Consider the following 24,499-nt stretch of genomic DNA (forward strand, 5'->3'; position numbering starts at 1 on the left):
TTTAGGCTAATGTAATAGCCAATGTTAGCAGCAGGGTTACCCCTGAGTGTACCCCTATGGTTGGTTTATGCCTTAAAATAATGGCCAGGATTTGTGGGAAAAGGTACGATATGTGTGTCTCCATTTCAAAACATCACTGCAGGTTGACTGTTTTTAGCAGCTGAGGTTGATTGTGGGCAAGAGGGCGACAACACTGTCGTGGTTAGCTTGCCGAAACTCTACTGCCACTGTCTCTGCAACGTTAGCTAATGTCCGCTAGCATACGTACAGGCTAACTATAGACAGTTAGCTTTGTGTGTAATGTAATAAAAACCCACCCATCTCGTAGGAGCGAAGCTTAATATTTCATTCAATAAAATGATGGTACAAAAGGAGCACTAACGCCACAAGTCTTATGTTGACAACGTGGACGCAGATATAAGAAACTCCAAAGGCAGTTGTAATATTTACCTAGCAGGCTAGGGTAACGCTGTTGCGCTAACGTTAGCAAAACATCGGTGTAGCTTTAGCTAGCAGTCTAAACTTATCTCGAGTCCGGACCTTTAACTGTCTATGGTCCGGACTCGAGTACTACAGCCCTGACAGGTAGATATCACTTAGCTGAACAACTGAACAAGCTGCAACTTTTCTGATTGATACAATGGGAGCCTGATTCTTGTATATGACCCCAATCTGCCCTTCTTATGGCTTGAAGCCATAACCTCCGCCGGTTTTTGGCAAAAGCATGCTTCCCCCTAGGTATGTTAAACATCAGGCACCCATCACTGGCTCTGTTTGTACAATTAACCACGCAACAACTCCTTGGCATTTTGACTTACGCTATGCTGCTACTACTACTAGCTACACGAAACACGTCTTCTTTCTGCCCCCGGGTTGCGTGCGCAAGCAGTGATGATGTTGCAGAGAAACCCATGTATAGTCTCAGGAAGAACTTGTTTCGTAACATTTGAACCCCGCAAATGAAAACACCACATACAATATTAAATGAAGGACACAGTTTTTTGCTCCACCTAAAGGTACATAAGATTAGTCTGACTATCACCAGACCAAGCTCAGTTTTTTAAGATTGAACATTAGTCTGGGGAGTCTGTTCTGTATTTTATACTGCTCAAGAGGCGTGATCAATGGGCATAGTTCAAATGACTCTGTACGCAACTGGATAGTCCTTCAACCAATCAGACCAACAACCCGGGTGACGTAGCAGCGACAGCGGCATCAACGGGTTGCTGCCCTTTGGTGGCCGCCATGTTGAATGTAAACAAAAAGCTGCTTGCCATCGCTTATATAGCCAATAGCGCACCAGGTGGATAAGCCAGTTTGTGATTGGTCCCCACAGATTTGTAACGGAAGTAGGATAGAAAAATGTACAGGTTTCCAGCCTGAGCTGCAGGGCGAAATCAAATCGCCGGCAGATCAGGCTGGGTTTACCCAGTCTAACATAAGATGATACAAAGTCCCAAATCTATTATTTCCTACATAACCATTAGGTAGGGATTTAGACATTGAGCCATTTTACAGTTGCCTCTATCTATAAAAATATGTGTACCATGAAGCATCCAACAGACAGATCAGTTACACATCAGGGAGATCATGGATCTAGAGGTCATAGTCCTGACAAACCAACATCTCTGAGCTACGAGCAAAGTACAGCATTATTGTCATTCTGCTCTTTTGGGAATGCTAGTAAAGTGCACTCACATTAAAAAAATGTTTCAGACATCGCAGTGCATTTTATATGCACTGCTATTTTTATGTGAGAAAGCACAACTGACCCATATTCCTTTGTCATTGTCCACTTCATAATAACCTACCTTAAATTGCAGGCGATCTGCAGGAAAATTGTGATCTACATTTGCTGAGTTGCTATCTCTCTCTCTCTGCCCAACTGTCCATGGTTTTTGCCTGTTAAAAGAACGTTTTTCCTTGCTGCTGTCGCACCAAATGCTTGCTCTTGGGGGACTTGTTGGGTCTTTGTAAATTATAGAGTGTGGTCTAGACCTACTCTATCTGTAAAGTGTCCTGAGACAACTCCTGTTGTGATTTGATACTATAAATACAACTGAATTGAATTCATATTGAACCAAACATTAAGATACTGTAAACTAATTATGGGTGCATTCTCGTCTCTTCACACAAAGTTATTGATTAATGAGAGTGGATCTGGTGCTTGAGACACACAAGAAAAAGAACGCTTCTGACAGTCTAGTGGTCTAGACAGGGCGTCAGTTTCTTTGTAGTCATAATCTTTACCATCTTGGGTTCCTAGCCTATGAATTATACAATATGACATTACGCAACTTTGACGTTGGTAGTCTAGTCACTTAGCAAGATCAAGATTGATTTATTTTATAATTTCAAATCTTCTCATTTAGAGGAACAAACCTACCTAAAAAGGTATCCACAGTGTCTTTTCATATAGATCTGTATGTTGGAACCACACATACAATTTGTGGGCAGAAAGATGAAAGATGAGCTTAAAGAGGCTACAAAGCTCCGTAGAGGCAGGGGCTGGGCTAGCAGGGGGGCACGGTGTGGCACTGGGCCCCCCCCCTGAAATATGATTACAGGTTCCACATTACATAAAGTCATCTATGAAAGCTGTCCTAATATAAAAATATGGATTAGTACAGCATTACATTATACACGTTTGTGTGCCCAATAGTAACATTTGGTTAAGAGATTCTAGCCCGCTCTGCCGGCGATTTGATTTCGCCCTGCAGCTCAGGCTGGGAATCTGTAAATTTTTCTATTTTGCTTCCGTTACAAATTTCTGGGGACCATTCACAAACTGGCTTATCCACCTGCGCTATTAGCGGGTTTAACACAATGACCTGCTCATGGAGGACAAAGTACGTCACCCGGATCGTTGGTCTGATTGGTTGAAGGACTATCCAATTGCGTACAGAGTCATTTGAACTATGCCTGTTGATCACGCCTCTTGTGCAGTAGAATATACAGAGCAGACTCCCCAGACTAATGTTCAATCTTAAAAGATTGAGCTTGGTCTGGTGATAGCCAGACTACTGAAGTCCATGAAACACTAGAAATTATTCAGAAGACTTACATTTTGCTTGTTGTTTCTTTTCCTATTCTTTATTTCATTTTTAGTCGTCATTTGCAGCCGTTTAACGCCTCAGGCCCCAGACCCTGGCTTCACCATGCTTGTTTGTGTCTCCCTGTCTCTTAGTTGTCGTATGGCTCCAGCTCTCCGGCTCTGTCTAATCGGCAGCGGTTTCCCACCTTCTTCCGCACTCATCCGTCTGCCACGCTGCACAACCCCACTCGGGTGCAGCTCTTCCAGAAGTGGAAATGGACCAAGATTGCCACCATTCAGCAAACAACCGAAGTCTTTACATCAGTAAGTCATGTATTTGGCTAAAAGTGTTGAAAAGTAGCAAAGTCATACAAGAGTACTAAATTACAACACACCACTCATTGTCATTCAAAGATACTCTCACAGCTTTTATGACACCCGAATCTGCTACATGTATTCCTATCTCTGTGATTATATTTCAAACTCATCTGTGAACTGACCTTTCGCTAAACCCATCCCCTGAACAGTGATTATCCAATCATAGCTTAGCAACTGTAACCAGGCACAGCAGGCCTGTCAAGCTTTGGATTTCTGCGCCTATTGAAGCGGCGGGCATTGGGCTCTAGTAAGAGAAATACTTAGCATTTACAGATTTTAGCCAGTTATCTTTAGTTAAGGTTCAAAACGTCATTGAGGTGCTTTGTTCTCTCCGTTTTTTGTTCTAGACGTACATTCACTTTTCTCATTTCCTATTTCTCTCCCCTCCCTTATCTCCCCATCTTCTATCACATCTACCCTCCCTTTATCGGTTTCTCTCTGCCTCTCTCTTGCCACCTGCTGTTTTAGCTGTTGGTATCATCACCCACGCACCCACCATCATCTTTCTAAACCACCGACTCATCTTCCCCCTCGCTACTTTGCTGCTACATCAATTGCTGCTTACTGTTTTTCAAAATTATTTTCGCAACCTACCATTCCATTATCTCTCCCACTCCGTTGCTGTCTCTCTCTCTTTCGGTCTTCTCCTGCATGCTCATTATTGTGTGCTTGTCTCTCTGTGTTTGACAGACTCTGGATGATCTGGAAGAGAGGGTGAAGGAAGCAGGGATTGAAATCAGCGTTCGTCAGAGCTTCCTCACCGACCCTGCTGTGGCTGTCAAAAACCTTAAGGTGCCAGACCCCCCCCCCCCTCCATTCTTCTGACACATAGCAGGCACCTGGGCACCAATCAGCTGGGTCAGGTCTGGTCACCTCAGAGAGCTCCTGCATGCTTGGCAGCATTCTCCCCATCTCCTGGCCAGAATGTGGAGTTATTCAGCACAATGCTGCATCTCTGTAGTTCCAGCTGCCCACTGGTCCAAACTCTGGTAGCATGGCAGCCTAGTTTTAGCATGCGAGATAATGTGGCCAGAAACTATGGTAACAGCATAAATGTAGTCCAGTATGGAGGACGTCTACTACTGTGTGTGGTGCAGGAGCTGGCAGCACGGTTGACTCCTGTGTTCCCTACCCACACTGCACGGCCTTTAATTTGTTTTTTTTTCTTCATATATCTCCAACCTGTGTGTGACTTTGTCCTTTTCTTTTTCACTTTCAAGCGCCAGGATGCCAGAATTATTGTTGGTCTGTTCTATGAGACGGAGGCCAGGAAAGTCTTCTGTGAGGTAATGTGTTCCTGTTCAAATTAATTTGTGACAGACTTGGCTGACATGAAGCAGACAAAGGTCTGAGGCAGTAAAATAATTAAATAACAAAGGCTTACAAAGTTCAAAAACAAGGCAGGAAATAAACAAAAACTCCAAACATTAACGAAGGTACTAAGTAGAAAATCCCAAACGACAGGGAAAAATCAGGGACACCGAAAACACTGATGCTCACGCGCTCGCTAGGGAAAAGGCTGCTTAATCCGACACTGGGAAGACGACTGAGCCCAGACTAAGCGAGCACACAGACTAAATACACAAGGTAACGAGGGTAGTAACGAGGGACAGGTGACACGAGGGCTGAAGGACAGGTTCCACATCAGGACGGGGCAGACAATCACAAAGGCAGGAAAACGCACGAGGCAAGTCAAACAAGACATGACAGGAGAAGTGACCCTTCAAAATACAAACAGGAAACAAAACAAAAACCAAGATCATGACAGTTGCACTTATGGCCACCCAGCAACTGGAATCCTCAGGTACCATCAGGACCAAAAACCTCCCACCACAACACTTTTTATCTCAACTGCAGTAGGTCTGATAAACAAGGCCCGAGAGCCCCACTGACAGACTGACAGCCGCTATACATTAACACACATCCTGGACTACGATTATCCCTGACCATTGCACATATTATACATACTGTGAACTTTTGCATATCCCCTGATTAATACACCATGCACAAAACCTAACAGTTTTATTGTACATATTGTTTATAGTGTATTTTACATAGTTTTATTGTAATAATTTCTATTTTATACTTGTTTATAAAACATGTTTTATTTATGTTTAACTTCTATTTATTGTATGCACCAAACACACCAAGGCAAATTCCATGCAAGTGAAAACTCACTTTGAAAATGAATCTGATTGGTTTAAAGAAATACAAACAAGCCAGAGTGTTTCTCCCCTATCCCATAGTACTTATAAAATGTATATATCAAAAATATCAGTTTCTTGTTAATTACCTAATTTTTAATTACCCAAAAATAACACGGATGATTCCATGCAACGCCCTTTGCAAGTACAACAAATGATCAGATCTCTACTCTCATTGAATGTTGGGTGTTTTATTAAATTTTTTACCATTTGAAAAAAAAAAATTATATTTCGAAACAGTATCTCAACTGAATGTTGACATACCAATCTATGATTATCCTTCCTTTAATATTAGTCTAAATAATACATAATTTCTGCTTTTTTTTAACTCAAGTGTAAGGTATAATTTTCTATAAATGAGGTTTATTGACCATGAATTCCAAAAATAAATGTAAAACTAGTAATAAGTTGGTGTTAGTGGTGTTTATACATGGTAATGAAAAGAAGCGTTAAACGTCAAAAAAGCGGCAAAACATTGAAAAAAACGCCAAAAGTGACGGAAAAAATAAATACAATCAGAAAAGTGTTGATTTTCAGTTTTGACCCGGGAAGACGACAAGTGCATGGAAGACAACAGAAGGGTTAAAACACGAAAACATTAAAATTCCAAAATACACTTTATAAAATATGAATCTCTCTGTTCTTCCTTTGAGTATGTGTTGATGCATCCTGTCATTGGTTCATGTCCGTCTGCAGGTGTACAAGGAGAAGCTGTATGGGAAGAAGTATGTGTGGTTCCTCATCGGCTGGTACGCAGACAACTGGTTTAAGATCAAGGACCCATCCATTAACTGCACTGTGGAGCAGATGAGCGAGGCTGTGGAGGGTCATGTGACCACTGAGATTGTCATGCTCAACCCAGAGACGGTTCGAGGGGCCTCCAACCTGGTGAGACCCGCTTTATCTTCAATGGTGCTCAGCAGAGTCATCTGCAGCTGCAGAGACTGCTGGGAATTTATGATGAATGCACTGAAAAAGTAGCCTGGTCCTACCAGAATCTTGTACATTTAATTTGTACAGAGAGTCTGGAAGTGTTAACTTCCTTGAAGGCGTGTACTCTGTTGAATTTTAAAACTATTGGATCTGCCCAGAGCCACTCTGGATCTGCCATAACCAATTTCTAATGTTTGGTTGTGACGTCGGCTTAGCATCGCTAGCATTCGCCTTAGCCAACTCCATCACCACTAATGGAGCGACATGGCCACCAACAAAACTCAGCAAAGATTGTTCTTGCTTGGGCTTTAACTTCGGACCGAATGGCTTTGCTCGCATCTTTCTCCACCGATATTTCGGAAGTACAACTCAAACTAGCGCATGACGTCAACGTCATCGTTCTCAGCCACTCCCTCTGTTCACTGATTGGACCAGTAAAGATTGGCCGGAGAAAACCTGCGAATATACCGCAAACCCAGACCACGTACTGAAGGAAAATGAAAATTGAGCGGAAGTACGTAGGAGGGCAGAGCCAGGTTACTGAAAAAGCTGAGTAGGCCTAGATTATCTTTAGTTTCTTATCTTATGTATCTTTAGCGTGGTTCTTCCACTACGACGGTGTATTAGGGCCATTGTAAGAAAAAGGTGCTGGGAATGGTTCTATTTAACATGCAAATATCAACACTTTCCTTCTCTGCTGCCATTATTACTGTAAGGTATTTCCTTTACAGCCATGTGAAGGCAGCAGCTATCTGTTCCCTCTGCATCTCTAACTCAACTGATCATGTCACTGTCGCATGGCAGATCTGCTGGTTACATTTTGTGCAACCAGCATCAGACTGTAAAATACCCACAGATCCCCCCAATCTGTTGGAAACAGGTCACACAGTCCAGTGTAATGTTTATTGCACACATGAACCTTGACAAAACAAAATAAAAATGTTTGGCACCTATAGCACATTGCGCATCACCACAAGCCTGTAAACATAGAGGCTTCAATGAATAAAGAAAATAAAGTACATACTGGCCATTTAAGTACAGTAGGCTACCAAAAATAGTGACATATAACACATTGAACTAAATATGGCCCTGATACAGGCTGTATCTGAACTCCTTGAACATGTCTTTACATAATTAAAACATGTTAATGTCAAATGCGTTCAATAAATTAATTGAAGGAAAAAAAAAAATTAAATCACGAACAGGGTTGAACTGAGATCGCGATTTTATAACAATTTATTGTGCAGGCCTAGCTGTCTCCATTCTAAACACCAGCTGAACGCATTTTTTTTTTTAAGGCTGGCCTGGAGCTCCACATTTTTAATTATAATAGCTTACAGCTAGCCTATGTGTGGCTGTGATGAGCAACATGCTATGTGATCTGACCTAAGTCCCAGACAATAACTGTCCTCTGAGGAAGACTATCTATACTCTCTCCTTTGTGATCAAAGATCCGACATTATGGCCACAGCCTCTAATTCACCCACCTAAGCCTTCTTTCTGATCCAGATCCCACCCTGTGCCCACATGCGCCAAGGAAGCCGGGCCACAAAATAACCACACAGTCCCGATGCACTTGGCAGGGCGCACCTGATCTGCGCCGCTGGTTAATACTGTAGAGTTACCATTCAGTACCTTGACAACTGAAAGTGGCTGGACAAGAACTCTCATTGTCCTCCCGTATTCCTGACCCAGCGACCAGAACTACAACGCAATGGACAGATAATGATATCACTTTGGGCAATTCATTCACTGTATGTGGTACAGCAGGACACAATAGACAGATCATCACTGCAGGCAGACTAATACAAGCCAGGTTGATCCAACCTTGCAAAGTAAGCGATGTGGTTCATTGAAGTTTTCTTTAAAATAGTGTTATAATGTCATCTCGTCATGTTCTTCTGAGCCCAATATTGTGTCTCGTCTCGTGAGCTGAGTGTCTCGTCATACCCCTATTTATATGAATGGACTATATTTATATAGCGGCTGAGGCTGCCATACAAGGTGCTTGTCAGCTTGACAGCCATCCATAACACGTCATCCTTTCTGCGTCCTATACAAACAAACCTTTTTCACTTTTTCATTCTCTTATGTTCCTGGTTTAATGCTTTAATTGCTGTTCAATTGTTTTGTTGCTGTCTGTTATTTCTGTGTTCATTTAATTGTAAAGTGCACTGAGACCATGTTTAATGGGGATTTTACACTTTAAATAAAATTGGACTGATTGATTTACATAGACTGTAGGGCCAGGGATCGAACCACCAACCGTTCGATTGATAGGCAACAGCTATACCACCTGAGACACAGCCGCCCATGAGTGCTCAAAGTGCTGATACTCAGCAGGAATGTGCATTAAATTGCCCCCTGTATTGATGCATGTGCAGCCCTGTGTGCGTCCACTTACAAAACAAAACAGGGACCAATTAATTAAAGCATTGCTCCAGTACTGGTCAGGGGATATTTAAATATTGAAATAATAGACAGCCTCCTTCTTGCGCTGCACATCAGCTTTGACTTTTGTTTTGTGATACATTTTTATTAGCACCTTCAGACATACAAAACAAATTCCACAATGTGTGACAGGTAATGTCAGATGGCACACAGAACAAAGAAACACAAATAGAACAAGAACAAAGACCCTCTCCTACCCCCCACCCTCTGCGATCTCAAGGAAAACAAAACAAACAAACAAACAGAAATCACACCCTGCCTAATCACTCTCCTCTACTTCTTGTGGGGCTGAGATCATTAAGTCTGATATTTGTGCTGCTGCGCTTTCCCATAGGCTGATAGTTGATGATTTGGCTTTGTTAATCCTGGCTGTAGAGAGCTCACCAACCACTGTTTTATACAAAGCAAGTGAGGGGGGAGCCAGCACTGAGCTATCATTTTCTTGGTTGCAGTTGAGCCGGCTAGTCAAATTTTCCTCTGTCTCCCAAGCAGGTGTAATTTAGAGTCGTCATTAAGTAACAAAACAATTGGGTCAGTAGGAACTCGACATCCTATCACATCAGATATTATTGATGTTGTTTTTTTCCAAAACTCATGCACCTGTTCACACTCCCAGACCATATGCAGGTTTGTTCAGGTTGACAGAAAGTACAATAGGGAGTGGGAATGACTTTAGAGACGTATCTCTTCTGAGGAGTCCAATATGTCCTATGACATATGTTGAAGTGGATATACTGGTGATTTGGGTTCTTGGAACAGTGGAAAATGTCCCAAACTGTCTCCCAATTAATTGTGTTAATTGTGTTCCCCTCAGGGCTCAGCTCATTCCCATTTCATCCTATAGATGCTTGCATCAGTTTAGCATAAATCTTGGACACTAATCCTCTCACAGGAAAATCAACAAACCATTTCATGACTGGGTGCGCCTCAAGACTGTTTCCCCATGGCACTCCATAACATTTTAGGGCTGATCTTAAGCGCAGATAAAAGTAGAAGTGGAACTATATTCTCAGAAAGGCTTGCTGCAAAGCAAATCACTCCGCCCAAGTAGCAGAGCTTCGCCTTTCTGAGAATATAGTTCCCAGTTTGTTTACGATTAGAAGATGGCTGTCTCTCATGTTACGTTGTTTTTTGCACACGCTGTGACTCTACAAATCACAACATGTAAATAGGAACATGTTGGCGTTATTTTGTCACTTATTCGGAGCAGTAGGCTAGTTGTAACCAGTTACCTGCAGGTTCTGTGCTAGGCTAAGGCTTTGGTATAAAACCTGATTGGTCGGGTGGACTAGCTTCTCGATAAAGCGCTCTAGGTGGAGAGCCAAGACTTTGGAATAAAGCTTAATATCAGTCCCGATGAGGCTGATGGGCCTGAAATTTGAGCAGTCCATAAGATCTTTGCCCTTTTTGGGTATAACGGAAATTAGCGCAGTATTGGTTTGTAAGGGTAAGAAAGTACCCTTCTCTATGGCTGAAGTCAAAGCTTGTAAAACGGTAGGTCCTAATTAGAGTGCGGATCGGGCTGCATTTTTCTGTCCGAGCCCGGCCCGCGTCCGACAGAGCAGTAACCGAACCCGGCCCGAGCCCGACAGGCATTAAGATATTTATGTCCGGCATTCGGAAATGTCAACAGATGAGCGCATCAGCGCACACGGGGCAACAAGCGCACGTTAACACAGGTGCGCACCTACATAATAAACTTTTTTAAATTTAAAATGTTCAATGCCTTATCGCGCTGATGTGACTGCGCCTGACCCGAACCCGAAGATCATTTCTAAATATCTGTCCTCACCCGGCCCGTCAGGTCCTGTCGGGTCCCAACGGGCTCAGTTCAGGTATCCATCCTCTAGTCCTAATATGTCAAAATACTGTAGAAGATCTGATGGAATTCCATCCAACCCTGGCGTTTTCCCTTTTTTTAACTGATTTTAATGCTGATTTAAGTTCCTCTAACGTCATAGATTGACCCAGTTCTTCTGCCTCCTCTGGGTCAAGAAGAGGTAGGTTTAGTTCTTTTAGGAACCTCTGGCACTGTGTCGGATCTGGGTTGCAGGAGGATTTATACAACTTTGAATAGAAGGATTGAAAAGTGGCGCTGATATCCTTAGGATTTGTTGAGATACCTCGGTCTGTGCGGATGCTGTTGATAGTAGCTCTGGATTTGCTTTGTTTTAATTTCAAAGCAAGCAATTTGCTTGGTTTACAGCCATTAAAATAATAATTTTCTCACTCTGTGCATTATGAATTCAGCTCTCCTTAGCAGATAATTTAGCTCTGTTCGACTTGTGACTAGAAGAGTATGTGTAGATTTAGAAAAACAAGTCTTAAGAGACTGCTCTAAAGATTTACAGCATTCTTCCAACTCCGCAATTCATCAGCTTTGACTTTTGAAGTATTTAACCAATTAAAAAAACATGATGGACTCTTCAGAAGAGGTCATTATCTTCACTTGATTTTTGACAACACAATCCTCTGAACATAGCCATACTGAGAAATACAGAGAGAGTTGTGTGGAGCTGCTAGTCTTAATTAGCTTTGTAGCAACTTATTTGGCAATGGCTTGAATGTAACAGACGTTCATTAGCTGCTTTCCGACCGGAGGGATTTTTGCAGTTCCTAGAACATAAAATTCCTAGAACCCTTTTTTTCTCGTGTTCCGACTGGACCAATTTGGGGATTTTAAGTCCCTCTGGCCGCAGTTCCTGTAACTATTTCAGCTCATACTTCAGGGCAAGGTCTTTTCCCTTCCCCAGGCGACAGCCAGCAGGCGCCTGCCCCGGCCGCTAGCTCGTTGCTTGGCCAGTCATACTCAGAGACCCCGAGGTAAGCTGGAGGTCTCTCAGACCGGGCTCGTAAATAAGAGGCTTTTATTTCGCCGTTGACGGTTTGTTTGTTTAAATATCACAACACATGTCCATCATAAGATTAAAGGGAACCTGTGGTTAACTGTCTTTTCGGAGTTAAACTCCACAAGCGTGTCCTGCGGCTGGCTGGCTGTCACACACACACACACACACACACACACACACACACACACACACACACACACACACACACACACACACACACACGTCCACAGTGCGGCAGGCAGAGGTGGGGGAGAGAGACATAATTGGTCCAAAAAATGCTTTCATAAACAGCAGGATGAAATCCATCCTTTGTCTCCAATTCAGTAGATCAACACAGATCTAAACCTTTGTAGGCAGTAGACCCCCACTTAATTCATCCCTTAAATAATTGGAGATGCAGGAATGGCCTCTTATTGATCAAAGTACGGTGAAGTGATCCTGGCTGTGTGAGGATCAGACAGCATTGCTGCCTCTCCTTTTCATCTTCTGCTCTGTTTCTGAATGAAATCACCACCAATCACCAACCGAACTTCCTCTGGCTCAAATTGATAGTGAGATGGGCTGACTACACATCTGATCACTGAAGAAACTATGCATTTTATCTAGCCTTTGTACTAAAAGCATGTGGGGCTCAGTTGGTAGAGTGGGATAGCCAGTCATTGTAGAGTTGGTGGTTTGATCCCAGAGCCTGTGAAAGGGTCCTTGAGAAAGATACAGAAACCCCAAAATGCTCCTTATTAGTATGAGAAAAAATGCAAGTTGCTTTGGATGCACAAGTCTGTTATATCAATGTAATGTTATGTAAATGTCCATAGGCTCACTATGGACATTAAACACTTCTTAAATGTAAATTCTATGTTTAACAGATTGTGATTGACAGTAAGACAATAACAGAAGATTAAAAAACATCAATTGAAATTTCTAGTAGATACAGACACATACAACTACTAAGTCTAATGAGTTGGGAGAAAGCCATGAGATGAGAATGAGAATGAGAAGAGGCAGGAGATCCACTACTGCCGGCCAGACGACAAATGCCTGGTCACCCTCGTAGCTCTTTACTACTGCAGGGCTAAACAAACTGTAGCATGTAGACATTGTCATGTTGTCTGCTGTTGTTTCCACTGTTCTCCACATGCTTTGGGGACAAGCTCCTGCAACTACAACTTGGCCATTGCTCAGTAGGTGAAACTAAATGCAAGTTACAGTTACTTTCAGAGGTTACCAGAAATGTTGACGAAAATGATTGGTCAAGCAGATGTGACACAAAGGACTGCTACAAAAAAACACAACAACAGTAACCAACATATATTTACAGTATGGAGCAAGACAACCAATACTTTAAAAAAATATCAGTGGAGAACCCTTGTTGGACAGACCAACATGTCCAGGCCCCGCTTGGTATTTATGGAGAGCAGCAGTTAAAAACCAAAAGGTCAGGGTGCTTGTGACTTAGGGGTTTAAGGCTCCAACTACCATTTCCTGCCATCTCTCTGTTGTCAGTTCTCTAATAAAGGCATTAAATGCTCATAAAAACCAAAGGTGGAGAAGATACGTCACCTTGTCAGGTAGAAATGGGGCTAAAACACACAGGGAGCCAGTGTAGAGAAGCTTACACAGGGAAAATGTGATCTTTGTATCTGTCAGTACACATGCCACATTATTCTGAATCATCTGGAGAATCTTACGAGGCTTATTTAAGAACCTGATAATAAGGAATTCCAGCGCCACAATATGTCCGGACACGTCCGTTTCCACCAGAAGCGCATTTCTCCACGCCAGTCATCATGCGATTCTGCTGCTCTGCTGTTTTCTAATTACACATAGAGCTCACGTGTGTGTATGAACAATAAAACTAGGGGCCTGACCATGAAAACGCTTACGTAAAAGTTATACACAAAACCTTAAAAGCCATTTTAAAACCAGTGCCAATATGCAAGAATGGGACTGATGTGATCTGATTTTATAAAGTTTGTTAAAAGCCTAGCAGCAACATTTTGATGGTGCTCTGGCCAGAGCAGATTGCAGCAGTCCAAGGGAGAGGAAATAAAGGCATGGACTACTTTCTCAAGATCTGAAACTGTTACAAACATTGAATCCAAGCTGTTGTCATCAGCTGAAGAAAGCATGATTGTCTGATGGTAATGCAAAAGGAAATGTTAGAGGGTTCAACCAAATTATTGGACATGATCCTTTGAGAACCATGACTATCCACAGTTATGGATGGATGGATGGATGGGCCTGCTGCTAGACAGACACACCACAGCACTGTGGTGAAGAACAACACTGTTCACTGAAGTTACAATTGGCCCTTGCTTGGTTCACTTGTATTTTCTGAAGGTATTGGATATATTCCACGAGTTGTTAGCTGTTGTAAGAATAGGTATATTGTTATATAGTCTGCACAGTGCACACATGCAGTGACCACTTTTTCTTTGTCAGTGGTGTGTTTTGATATAAAAGGTAAAAACCTATTTCTTTTGGATTGTTGTAATAAATGATGACAGATGTTCTTCATGATTAAAACAGAGGGGGTTTTCAGAAGGTTGTGCCCCATGAGACAGTCTGAAATGAAGGTGATAATTGTCTTCACTTCAGACATTGGTGTTAGAGGAGCTGACAGGCTGGGAAGATAGATTCACATGATGATGCATGCAATGCAGTTGGTTTAAGAAAACCCAGAAAGTTTAGTGAAAACAGGTCAAATTGTTTCTAAGGGAGTACGTCAGTAGACTAAGGCACATGGGCCTTGTTATAAAACAATCTGATCACAATTGTTCTGTGGTTCGCATCTTATCATCTACTGGCTTGACCTGGTCTCAGGGTCTCAGATGCCTTAAGAGATCCGTCAAGAAATGCTGATAGCTTTGGGTGTGGAGAGGCTGTTTTGGATGACACGTCTCTTCAACATTGCATGGACAGTGCCAAAGGAGTGGCAGACCAGGGTGGGAGACCAAAGAGTGTATGTACCAATTACAGGGATATTACACTACTCTGCCTCCCTGGTTAAGTCTACTCCAAGGTGCTGGAAAAGAGGGTTCGGCTGATAGGTGAACCTCAGATTGAAGAGGAACAATACGGAACCCGTCCCTGAGGGTTGGCCTCCGATCTCATCGCTGCTATTTGCAGATGAGGCAGTCCTGATGGCATCATTGGTCCATGACCTTGAGCACTCACTAGATCGGTTCGCAAGTGTGAAGAAGCTGGGATAAGGATCAGTCCCTCTAAATCTAAGGCCATGGTTCTCAGCAGGAAACCAATGGAGCGTCTACTCTGGATGGGGAATGAGTCCTTACCCCAAGTGAAGGAGTTCAAGTACCTTGGGGTCTTGTTCGCGAGTGAGGGGACAATGCAGCGGGGGATTGGCCAGAGAATCAGACAGCGATCCGGTATTGCATCTCTTACCGCACCGTTGTGGTGAAAAGAGAGTTGAACCGGAAGACAAAGCTCTCGATCTAAACGAATGATGATGGATGGATAGTTGTTGTCATATATTTTGGGTATTCATTGATTATTAATTATAAATAATTGCTATTTTTACACTACACCCTAAACCTTTCTGACATCGGAATTGGAGGGGCTGCGCCCAACTTTTCTAACTTTCAGAAACCCACAATCACATCCACTTTCTCTCGTCATGTTCTCTCCTTTCTAGACCTCTCAGGAATTTTTAGATCAGCTGATGTCTAAACTCGGAGGTAAAAATCCAGAGGAGACGGGCGGTTTCCAGGAGGCCCCCCTGGCCTACGATGCTGTGTGGGCTCTAGCCCTGGCCCTGAACAAGACCGTGGGACCCCTAAAGGCCAAGGGTCACCGGCTAGAAGATTTCAACTACAACAACCGGGATATCACAGCTGAGATCTACCGAGCCATGAACACCAGCTCCTTCGAAGGAGTTTCAGTAAGTACAAAACCCGGAGGGGAGAGAGAGACACACACACAGAGAAAGAGAGAGAGAGAGAGAGGCGGGGGGGGGGACTACGACACTGTGTGAAGAATGGAGGGGGTTGTTAAAACATTAAAATTCTGTTTTTTCCTTTCAGGGTCATGTTGTATTTGACGCTCAAGGATCCCGTATGGCCTGGACTCTTATTGAACAGCTTCAAGGTATGTCACAGCACATATCCTTAAAATGGAATTTATTTAATAATAATCAATTTATTAGATACAATGTGCGGTGAGCTTGTCCTGTCCATCAAACTGTATACATATATAAGAAATAATAAAGTGTAATTTCATGTGGCCAATGTATTTGGCAAAGCCAGACTTTTTTGCGTGTCTACAAGAAGTATAGAAAAATAGCTCCTTGCTGACATGTAGCGTCAGTTAATTGGCGATTCTAAATTGCCTATAGGTGGGAAAATAAGCTTGAATGGTTGTCTGGCTCTGTCTGACAGCCCTGTGGCAAACCTTCCCAGGGTGTACCCTGCCTCTCACCCTATATACTGTAAGTAGGGCACGGGTCTCCCCTTCACAGATATGCCTACTTTATGTTAATCCCATTCAGTTTTTGGAGTGGTGTTTTTTGCATGCTGTACAAATTATCTTTGCCTATTTTATAATTGGTGTATTTGAATAATTCTGCATACTGAGGTCCCTAAACAGTCCTAAATTGCATAAATTGGGTCTGACTGAACAACTGAGACTCAGTGAGCCCAATTATATTCATGTGTGATGATGTTAGTAGTAGCAATTTCATTGCAGTGAGACCATTTTTTGAAACTTGACCTCACTGTGTAAAATGACCTGTTGTGCCCTCTAGGATAGTCACAGAAACCGATGGCATTCAGAGGATGTATGGCTTTCCTAGGTTTACTGAAAATAAGGGGTTTCTGAGCAGTTTCCACAACAGAAGCATTTGCCATCCAATTGCTAAAAAAGATTATTGCAGAAATCTCTAAATGTCAAAAATATTTGAAACCAAATTACAGCATTTATTTTTTCTATGGTGTTCCTCAAGGTCTTTGTGTCTTCATTAATTCTAAAGGGTTTAATGTTGCACTAAATCTGTGTAACAAATGGTATCAACCCAAATATTGCTGCAACAACTTATGAGCCTTGAAAGAACATGGGGATGGCCATTATATACTTTAATCATACTATTCCCAACCCTTACACTATGCACTATACACTTTCAACATTTGAATATGCGCCTAGCCAAAGCACAATGTTTATTACAGATTCATGACTAGAAAAACTTAATTGTGGAGCTGCATCTCAAATTAATATTGAGGTTTCCAGCTTTCAGATTATGTATACCACTTCTATGAGCATCTTTCCCCCCCCATTTAGCATCCACTGTTGAACTGCTATCTGTCCCTAAGGATCTCTTGTTCCTCTGCAAAAAAAGACAAAATGGATGTGGGTCTCTGCTTGGTTAGAGATACATTATGTAAAGTGACTCGCAATGGAGAAATCCCACAAATCTCTGATAAAACAAATAATAACAAAGGTGGCTCAGAAATGTAAGATTCACCAAGATTAGTAGTTTAAAGTGATAAACAGTACACCCTGTTTAGCCTTTCTAAACTAGGTTCATTTAAGTCAAGTTTATTTCATTTTGAAATGTTTAATTGGAATTAGAAAATATAAAACCACGTTAAAAAAAATACATAATTTTATGTTGCATAGCAGCAGTGTTCTACAGCCACGGGAAAACAACAACTTCTTCTACAATAATCCAAATATTATTCTGAATTACCAGCAGGCCGATGAGTTTTCATGTTAGATGGTTGCATCACTGTGTTTTCCACGGAATAGAGTAGCTGAGGCTGAGTGATCACATGGCGACGGTAGTGCCTTATCTGTACTGGCGTGAGGCTCTGGTTTGATGGCTGCCTTTTGATCACTGAGCCTGTGTTCATTCAGTCTGTCTGTGCATTGTGTTTCTCTCACAGCGCTGACATCTGTGACTATTGGAGGCTTTCTGTGTTCTTGGGACTGATTAAAAATTAAGCCTGTTTTGCTAATTTGTTTTGTTGGTGCTGGCCTCTGCCATCCCACAAGGGAAGGGGCGGTGATGAGCTGAAATTTGTTTGATGGAAATATGGAACCGTGCTGGCCCTGGGCAGTACTTTGGTCGAGTCTAAGCTAAGGGAAAGATAGACATGGAAATAAAATGTTCATTCAAGCCTCTTCCAGCTTCTCAACATAAAAGTTATTTGGCTTCACTACAGCCTGCAGGTCCACATTTGTAAATAGTTGTTAGGCTTTGAAAAGGACAAGGCAATAGTGGAAGTTAGTTTTCTTCTAAAGGCAGATGCTTCTCTGTCATGTGGTGCAGTTTTGTAACCCCACCCAAGATCCACGATCACGACCCAGAGCTTCAAAAAGTAACGCCTGGAGTGCCAACCAAGCGCGTCTTAAAATATGACGCCAAAAGGGAAGCCCCAATGCGTGTGACTAAGACGCTAAAGGAGACTTTTTGCGCCAGTAACAAACACCAAAGGCACCTGACCAAGCGTTGCTTTTTGACGCTCTGGGAGTGAGAATGTGTTGCAAGGGCAGCATGAATTAGGTAAAAAAGGCAACTTATCCTTTTCTGTAGAACATGGTGTGATGCAGCAGAGTTATTTCCACTGCCAACCTCCTCACTCCACCACGTTTTACAAAATGGTTACAGTATACGTCTGCTGTGAAGGTGTGGAGATTGGCCTGGGCTGATGTTAGATCCACGCCCTGAATTATTATGCCAGTCCAGGCCTGTCACAATGGATAATCTTGTGTTGTCAAAATGGGGATAACAAAAATACTAAATGATACAGTTAACTTAAATAGTTTGATGTGAGACTGGTAAATTGAGGTTGGGCACCCTGTTGTCTTGAACTTTGCAGAATGTAGAACTGTTCAGATGTAAATTTGTGTTCTGTCCTGTTTCATTTTGGCAGTCAAATCTTTATCCAATTTGGCAAGCAAGCTTCAAACATTGTCAATTATCTTTTAGCCATTCTGTTTTGTAATCATTCTTTTAATATATTAAGCAGAATACATCTTTCTTGTGAGCATGTTTGAGCTCTTTATGCCCACAACAAAGGAACAATGAAAGCCAATGACTTTAAAACAAGTAAAGCAATGGATTATATGTGTCAGCTTTGTCAGATTGTTGCTAGTGTCCCTCTATTTTACTTCTGTCTACACCAGACGTGTTTCAATCCCATTTGATGCCTAGATAATACATCTGGCTGTCATCCAGAATTCATAGAACTCTGGTTTCAGCATCCATACAGGCTGCCAACTGTTTGTGTTTTACTCATACAACCCAAGAGTTTTCTAACTTGCAGGTAGTAGTTTTTGTTTTTCTATTGGGAATAGACCATTGCGTGGAGTGCAAGACAATGTAATAGATTTTCATCAACATCATAAATTAAAAGTGAGAGGATCATCATTAGAAAAGCCATGCTCTTATGACCTAAATACATGTGAAAAATTCCATGGAAATCCATTCAATCATTGTGGAGACTTTTCACACAGAACCAAGAAAATATCATGCTAGCACTAGAAAAACAAGTCAGTGAATCACTAAAGTTAATAGGTTTCATCCTCTGTGGACCATGACAGTCTGTACAAAATTTAGAGACATTTTAGTATGGACCACAGTGGTGGACCGGCTGTGTGTGGCTAAAAATTTAGCATAAAGCTAGCCTTATTCTTTTTTTCTTTTTTTTTAAACGTCTATTTATTGGTATTTTAGAAAGCAAACATATTGCATACAGATTCTATAAAATATTACAGAAATAGTTTTACAAAAGCAACATAAACAGACACGAACACAATAGATCCTGTACGATCGATAATCAGATTTGATAAGTACAAAGCTGCTTGACATCACACCTCAGATAGTTATCATAGCTAAGAGCCAAGGGGATATTTATTGCCTAGCTTCTACTATATCAATTAAGGGTCTTACAAAATGCTTCAACAGAACCACGCAATGTATATCTGAGTTTTTCCAGTTTTAGGTGCTGCATAACGTCTTTGACCAACATAGTGAAGGTGGCAGGTTGTCCTGTTTCCAGTTCAATAGAATTAATCTACACGCTAGAAGGGTTATGCATCGTGCTACTGAGAGAAGGAAGAGACTGTCCTCTCCCCGTACCCCAAATACAGCCAACACTGGGTTGGGTTTAACTGTGTTCCAGAATATCAGAAAAAGTTTTAAATATTGAGTGCCAAAAACTGGATAACTTTGGGCACAACCAGAACATGTGCTCCAACAAGGCAGGAAATACCCCACACCGGTCACATAGAGGATTTATATTAGGGTACATTTTAGATAGGTTGACCTTCGAAAGATGGAGATGATGCCACACCCTGGACTGTATCAGACACTGAGTGCACACCCCTCTGTGCCCCCATCCACTGTTCCTCCGTTAAGCCAATGCCCAAGTCGTCCTCCCATGCAGATTTCAGAAAATGTAGGGATGTATCAAATCTGTTGGACATATATACTATATATGGTAGATATACCATATCAACCCCCTAGACAAAGGATCCACAGAAAACAAAGAATTCACCTGGTATCAGGTCACTATCAGGTACACTAGGGAAGGTAGTCGTTGTTGATAGCCTTATTCTTTAAATTAATAAACAAATTGAGCTTAGAGAATACAATTGCATGGTAGGTTTCACACACTATATATTTGTGATGGCATCTCAGTTATACTGTTATATCAATGAAACAATAGCCCTCCATTTCAGCAAAGAACCACAAGGGTTGTTGCCCATATGCTTTTTTGAAAGTTGTGGAGAAAGTCTTACAGTATATTTAGCTGCCTCAGTACAGCATAATAAGTAGATTTTAATAGAGTCATGTTAGTTGTCTGTAGTTATGCCTAATTAAGCTATAGCATAAGTTCAGTCAGGTAGAGTATTCTTTTGCATGAATTTCAGTCCTCACACACATGCTCACTCATTATTCCTTAATGTCCTGTTTAAGTCAATTATCTTATCAGCTGATCTAATCTATCCAATAGCTCAGTGACACAACCATTGTTAGCCTATCATCCTGCAGCTGCCTCCATTTAAAATGATTCTCTCTCTGCCTCTAGTACCGTCATGCTGCTGTTATGCACGTGGTGTGTTTATGGCTGTTATGCTATTTAAATCTGTTCTGACCCCCGGTGTTGTCATTATCTGCTAAAGTTACTCTAGGTCACTTCATGCAAGTAACAAACTGATCGCCACCATGCCGTCTCCAGCTAACGGCAGCCAAGCTATCCATGCACGCCAAGCTCAGCACCTGGCAAAGCTTCAGCCTCGATCGATGACAGATGCTGATATCCGTCATTGCTGCCACGTAGCCGACTCTGCTTTCAATCACGATTCAACCTTAACGTTACATTCATTCTGCGTCCAGCCGCTCAAAACTCTAGCAAGCAGGGAAAGTAATTGCATATAACTGGTGGTTAGTGGTTTGCCTCACCTATTATTTAGCTGCACTCCTTAATTACTAATTCTCAAGTCACTGTCGACCTCTCTTAGCAAACCCATTTCAGGTCTCCAATGTCTTATGAATAAATAAATGATACGTTAAAAGTGGTGGTTAATGGAGACTCAACTGCTTAAGCCTAATATTGTCCTTCCTGTACACTAGCCATGCTAAATAAGCTCAAACTTACTAGCCATTCAGGTCACCACTGACGATTAGCATCGTTGGCTAAAGCCTATGTACCTGGTAGAGCAGGCGCCCATAGAGGTTTACTCCCCGACACAGCGGCTGCAGGTTCGACTCCCCCCTGTGGCCCTTTGCTGCATGTCGTGCCCCCTCTCTCTCCCCTTTCATGTATTCAGCTGTCCTATATAAATAAAGGCCTAAAATGCCCCAAAAAAAAAAAAAAAGTGGGTGGGTTGATGCCCCTGGGTTGTGCTACTGGGATATTAAAGTGCTATTACAGCAAACCACAGAATGGGCTACAGCTGATGACAGTTTCTCATGTGGGCAGTTTTTTTTTTTAAATAAAAGAGGCTTGCAGGGATCCCTCTGGCCTCGATTTCATTAATAAAATATCTCATAAAGTGTATTGGTTTCTTAGAGCGGAAGAACAAGAATGCAGGGCATTTGTCTGTCCCGATTTCCCAGGAGAAAAAAAGAAAATAATGTAAAAAACTTACATTTGTATTTGAGTAAAACCAAAGCTGAATATCATAAGGGTGACCATAACAGGGAGCTGTGTCTTTGTACAAGTGAAGCTGCTGTACTGTTAACATTATCAATGTTGTGTATGGGTTTTATAATCCAACAAGGCTTTGGCCACATGAGCAACTAAAATGTTGAAATATTCCTTAATAGTTCAACATATTAGTTAATTAATTTCTTTTAATTAAATTCAGTCAAAATTGTATTAAATCATTTACTGGGATAGACATATAACTAGGGCTGGATATTGTTTAAAGTGTTTGATACGAGTGCTGATATGATACCTGAGTTTCAACACCTCACACACACACATTTCGGTTTATATTAACGTGGGATGCCCAACCCGGTGAAACATTCATATCTCTCTCTCTCTCTCTCGCTCTCTCTCTCTCTCTCTCTCTCTCTCTCTCTCTCTCTCTCTCTCTCTCTCTCTCTCTCTTTCTCTCACAGGAGGGAGCTATAAGAAGATTGGATACTACGACAGCACAAAAGGCAATCTGTCCTGGTATGGGAATGACAAGTGGATAGGTAAGAGACATTCTTAGAGACAATCTTTCTCAGCTCCTTTATTTCCCTCTTTCTCACTGTCCATTGCACTCCTTCTACATTCTAATCTCCTGTTTTCTCTGACCCTGTAGCTTCACCCTTTCTGCCTCTAATTCCTCCTCCTTCCTCCGCACTCTCCTCTCTCTCCCTCCCACTCTTTACTTACAAGGTTGTCTGCGAATGTTCATCAATCAGTCAATCAGGTCTCATTTAGCATGCTAGAAGAGCAACGCTTCTGTTAACTTTTCACAGCTCACCAGACACCCAAGTGATGCAGCAGCAAATCGACCCACAGTGAAAGGCTCTGATTTACCCCTTCAAAGCCATGACAGTAGTACAATAAATAGAAGATGGTAGTTGACAGTCTAAACAAAATAGGTGAAAGCAATCTAGGTGGTGGTGTAATAGGATTGGAATGGGCCCCATGACCTTGACTTTGAGGAATGAAATTGTGTTACCTAATCAGTACACAGGAGAGCGTTTAGTGTGAGTTGCATTATTTAATTGTCTCTATTAGAAAGAAAGACAGTCAACTCTGTGTGTGTGTGTGTGTGTGTGTGTGTGTGTGTGTGTGTGTGTGTGTGTGTGTGTGTGTGTGTGTGTGTGTGTGTCTGTCGTGTGTGTCAGTTCTCCCTCCCTGAGCACTGGAGACCTGCCAACCTTTACACATTTTGCATAGCATGCACACATTTTGATGTCAAAGTACGCGGTGACGAGTTATTTAAGTTATTCTCTTGAATAAATGGTGATACTGGTAATGCATAAAAAGTGGTAGTACAGTGTGAGCTTCTTCTCCATAGTCTGTGTGTTAGCTACAGTAGATGGCAGTCGGCACGCACCCAGTTTGGAGAAGCTGGCAGAAACACTGACACAGAAGCTATGAAATGTACTGCTGTGGATGGGGGCAGCAGTTTTAAGTGTAAGCTATATTTGAGTTGCAATGGCTTGTTGCCGCTGTTCCTGTAGGCTCTGCTCATGCTTGTTGACTCCAGGGAAGTGAAGAGTTTGGTTCTAATGTAGAATATCCAGTGGCAAAAGTGTACTGCTGTTTATTCACACAGAAGTATGTTGAATTATAGTGCACACATTGGGTATGAAGTGCATTCCGCACACATCAGCGGACTTCAGTGGCCTCCATGTTGAATTCAATTCAATTTTATTTATAGTGTCAAATGATAACTAGAGTTATCTCAGGACACTTTACAGATAGAGTATGTCTAGACCACACTAACATTTACAAAGACATAACAATTTCCCACAAGCAAGCATTTAATGCAACAGTGGCAGAAACCTCAGACAGACCCAGGCTCTTGGTGGGTCGCCATCTGCCACTGCCAGTTGGGACACAGAGACACAGATATACAGAAAGACGATTCATAATAATTATAGCAATTGGCATGATTCACTTACAGTAACAGTAAAGATAATAGAACTATTACTAGAAATAATAATAGTTGTGCATGGTGTTGAGCAGGACCACAGCAGCAGCTGCCATAAACGGTCCACCTGAACCACCATATCTCGAGACATGCGAAGGACAGACACACAAACACATAATTCTTGCTTTATAGGTAGATACATAAGGAGGAATGTAATTGCCTTATTCAGCCTGTATTGTTATTAGATCATTATACCATTAAGTAACAACCTACCTATAAAATGAACAGCTGTATTAACCAGCTCAAAAAAATAAATGTCACCGTAGCCACAGCATAGTATGTTGCTGGTTAGGGTACGACAGCTAAAAACAAAAACATGACCCAGGCATGGGAGCTGGATGTGACAGTAACAGTATTTTTCCATAATTTTAAATTATAAAATGGGTAGCTCAAATCAAGCAATCTGATTGGTTCATAACTCTGACATAATAACCACATACAACAGCTATAATTTGAATTCCTTTGCACAATAAGTAGCTATCACTCCGCGTCTGAGAAAAAAACATTAGAAAACAATCAGCCAAGTACCT

General features: G+C 41.9%; 1 protein-coding gene across 1 annotated transcript in view; it reads left to right on the forward strand.

The window, feature by feature from the left end:
- Positions 1-24,499, forward strand: part of LOC144529374 (gamma-aminobutyric acid type B receptor subunit 1-like) — an 86,435-nt gene that overhangs the window by 21,644 nt on the left and 40,292 nt on the right. The window contains exons 3-9 of the mRNA XM_078268433.1: positions 3,188-3,358; positions 4,103-4,204; positions 4,633-4,698; positions 6,313-6,504; positions 15,505-15,750; positions 15,893-15,956; positions 22,435-22,512. Of these exons, the coding sequence (XP_078124559.1) occupies positions 3,188-3,358; positions 4,103-4,204; positions 4,633-4,698; positions 6,313-6,504; positions 15,505-15,750; positions 15,893-15,956; positions 22,435-22,512 (919 nt within the window). The remainder of the gene's footprint in view (positions 1-3,187; positions 3,359-4,102; positions 4,205-4,632; positions 4,699-6,312; positions 6,505-15,504; positions 15,751-15,892; positions 15,957-22,434; positions 22,513-24,499) is intronic.

The sequence above is a fragment of the Sander vitreus genome, chromosome 14 (assembly GCF_031162955.1).
Source record: "Sander vitreus isolate 19-12246 chromosome 14, sanVit1, whole genome shotgun sequence".
Lineage (NCBI taxonomy): Eukaryota > Metazoa > Chordata > Actinopteri > Perciformes > Percidae > Sander > Sander vitreus.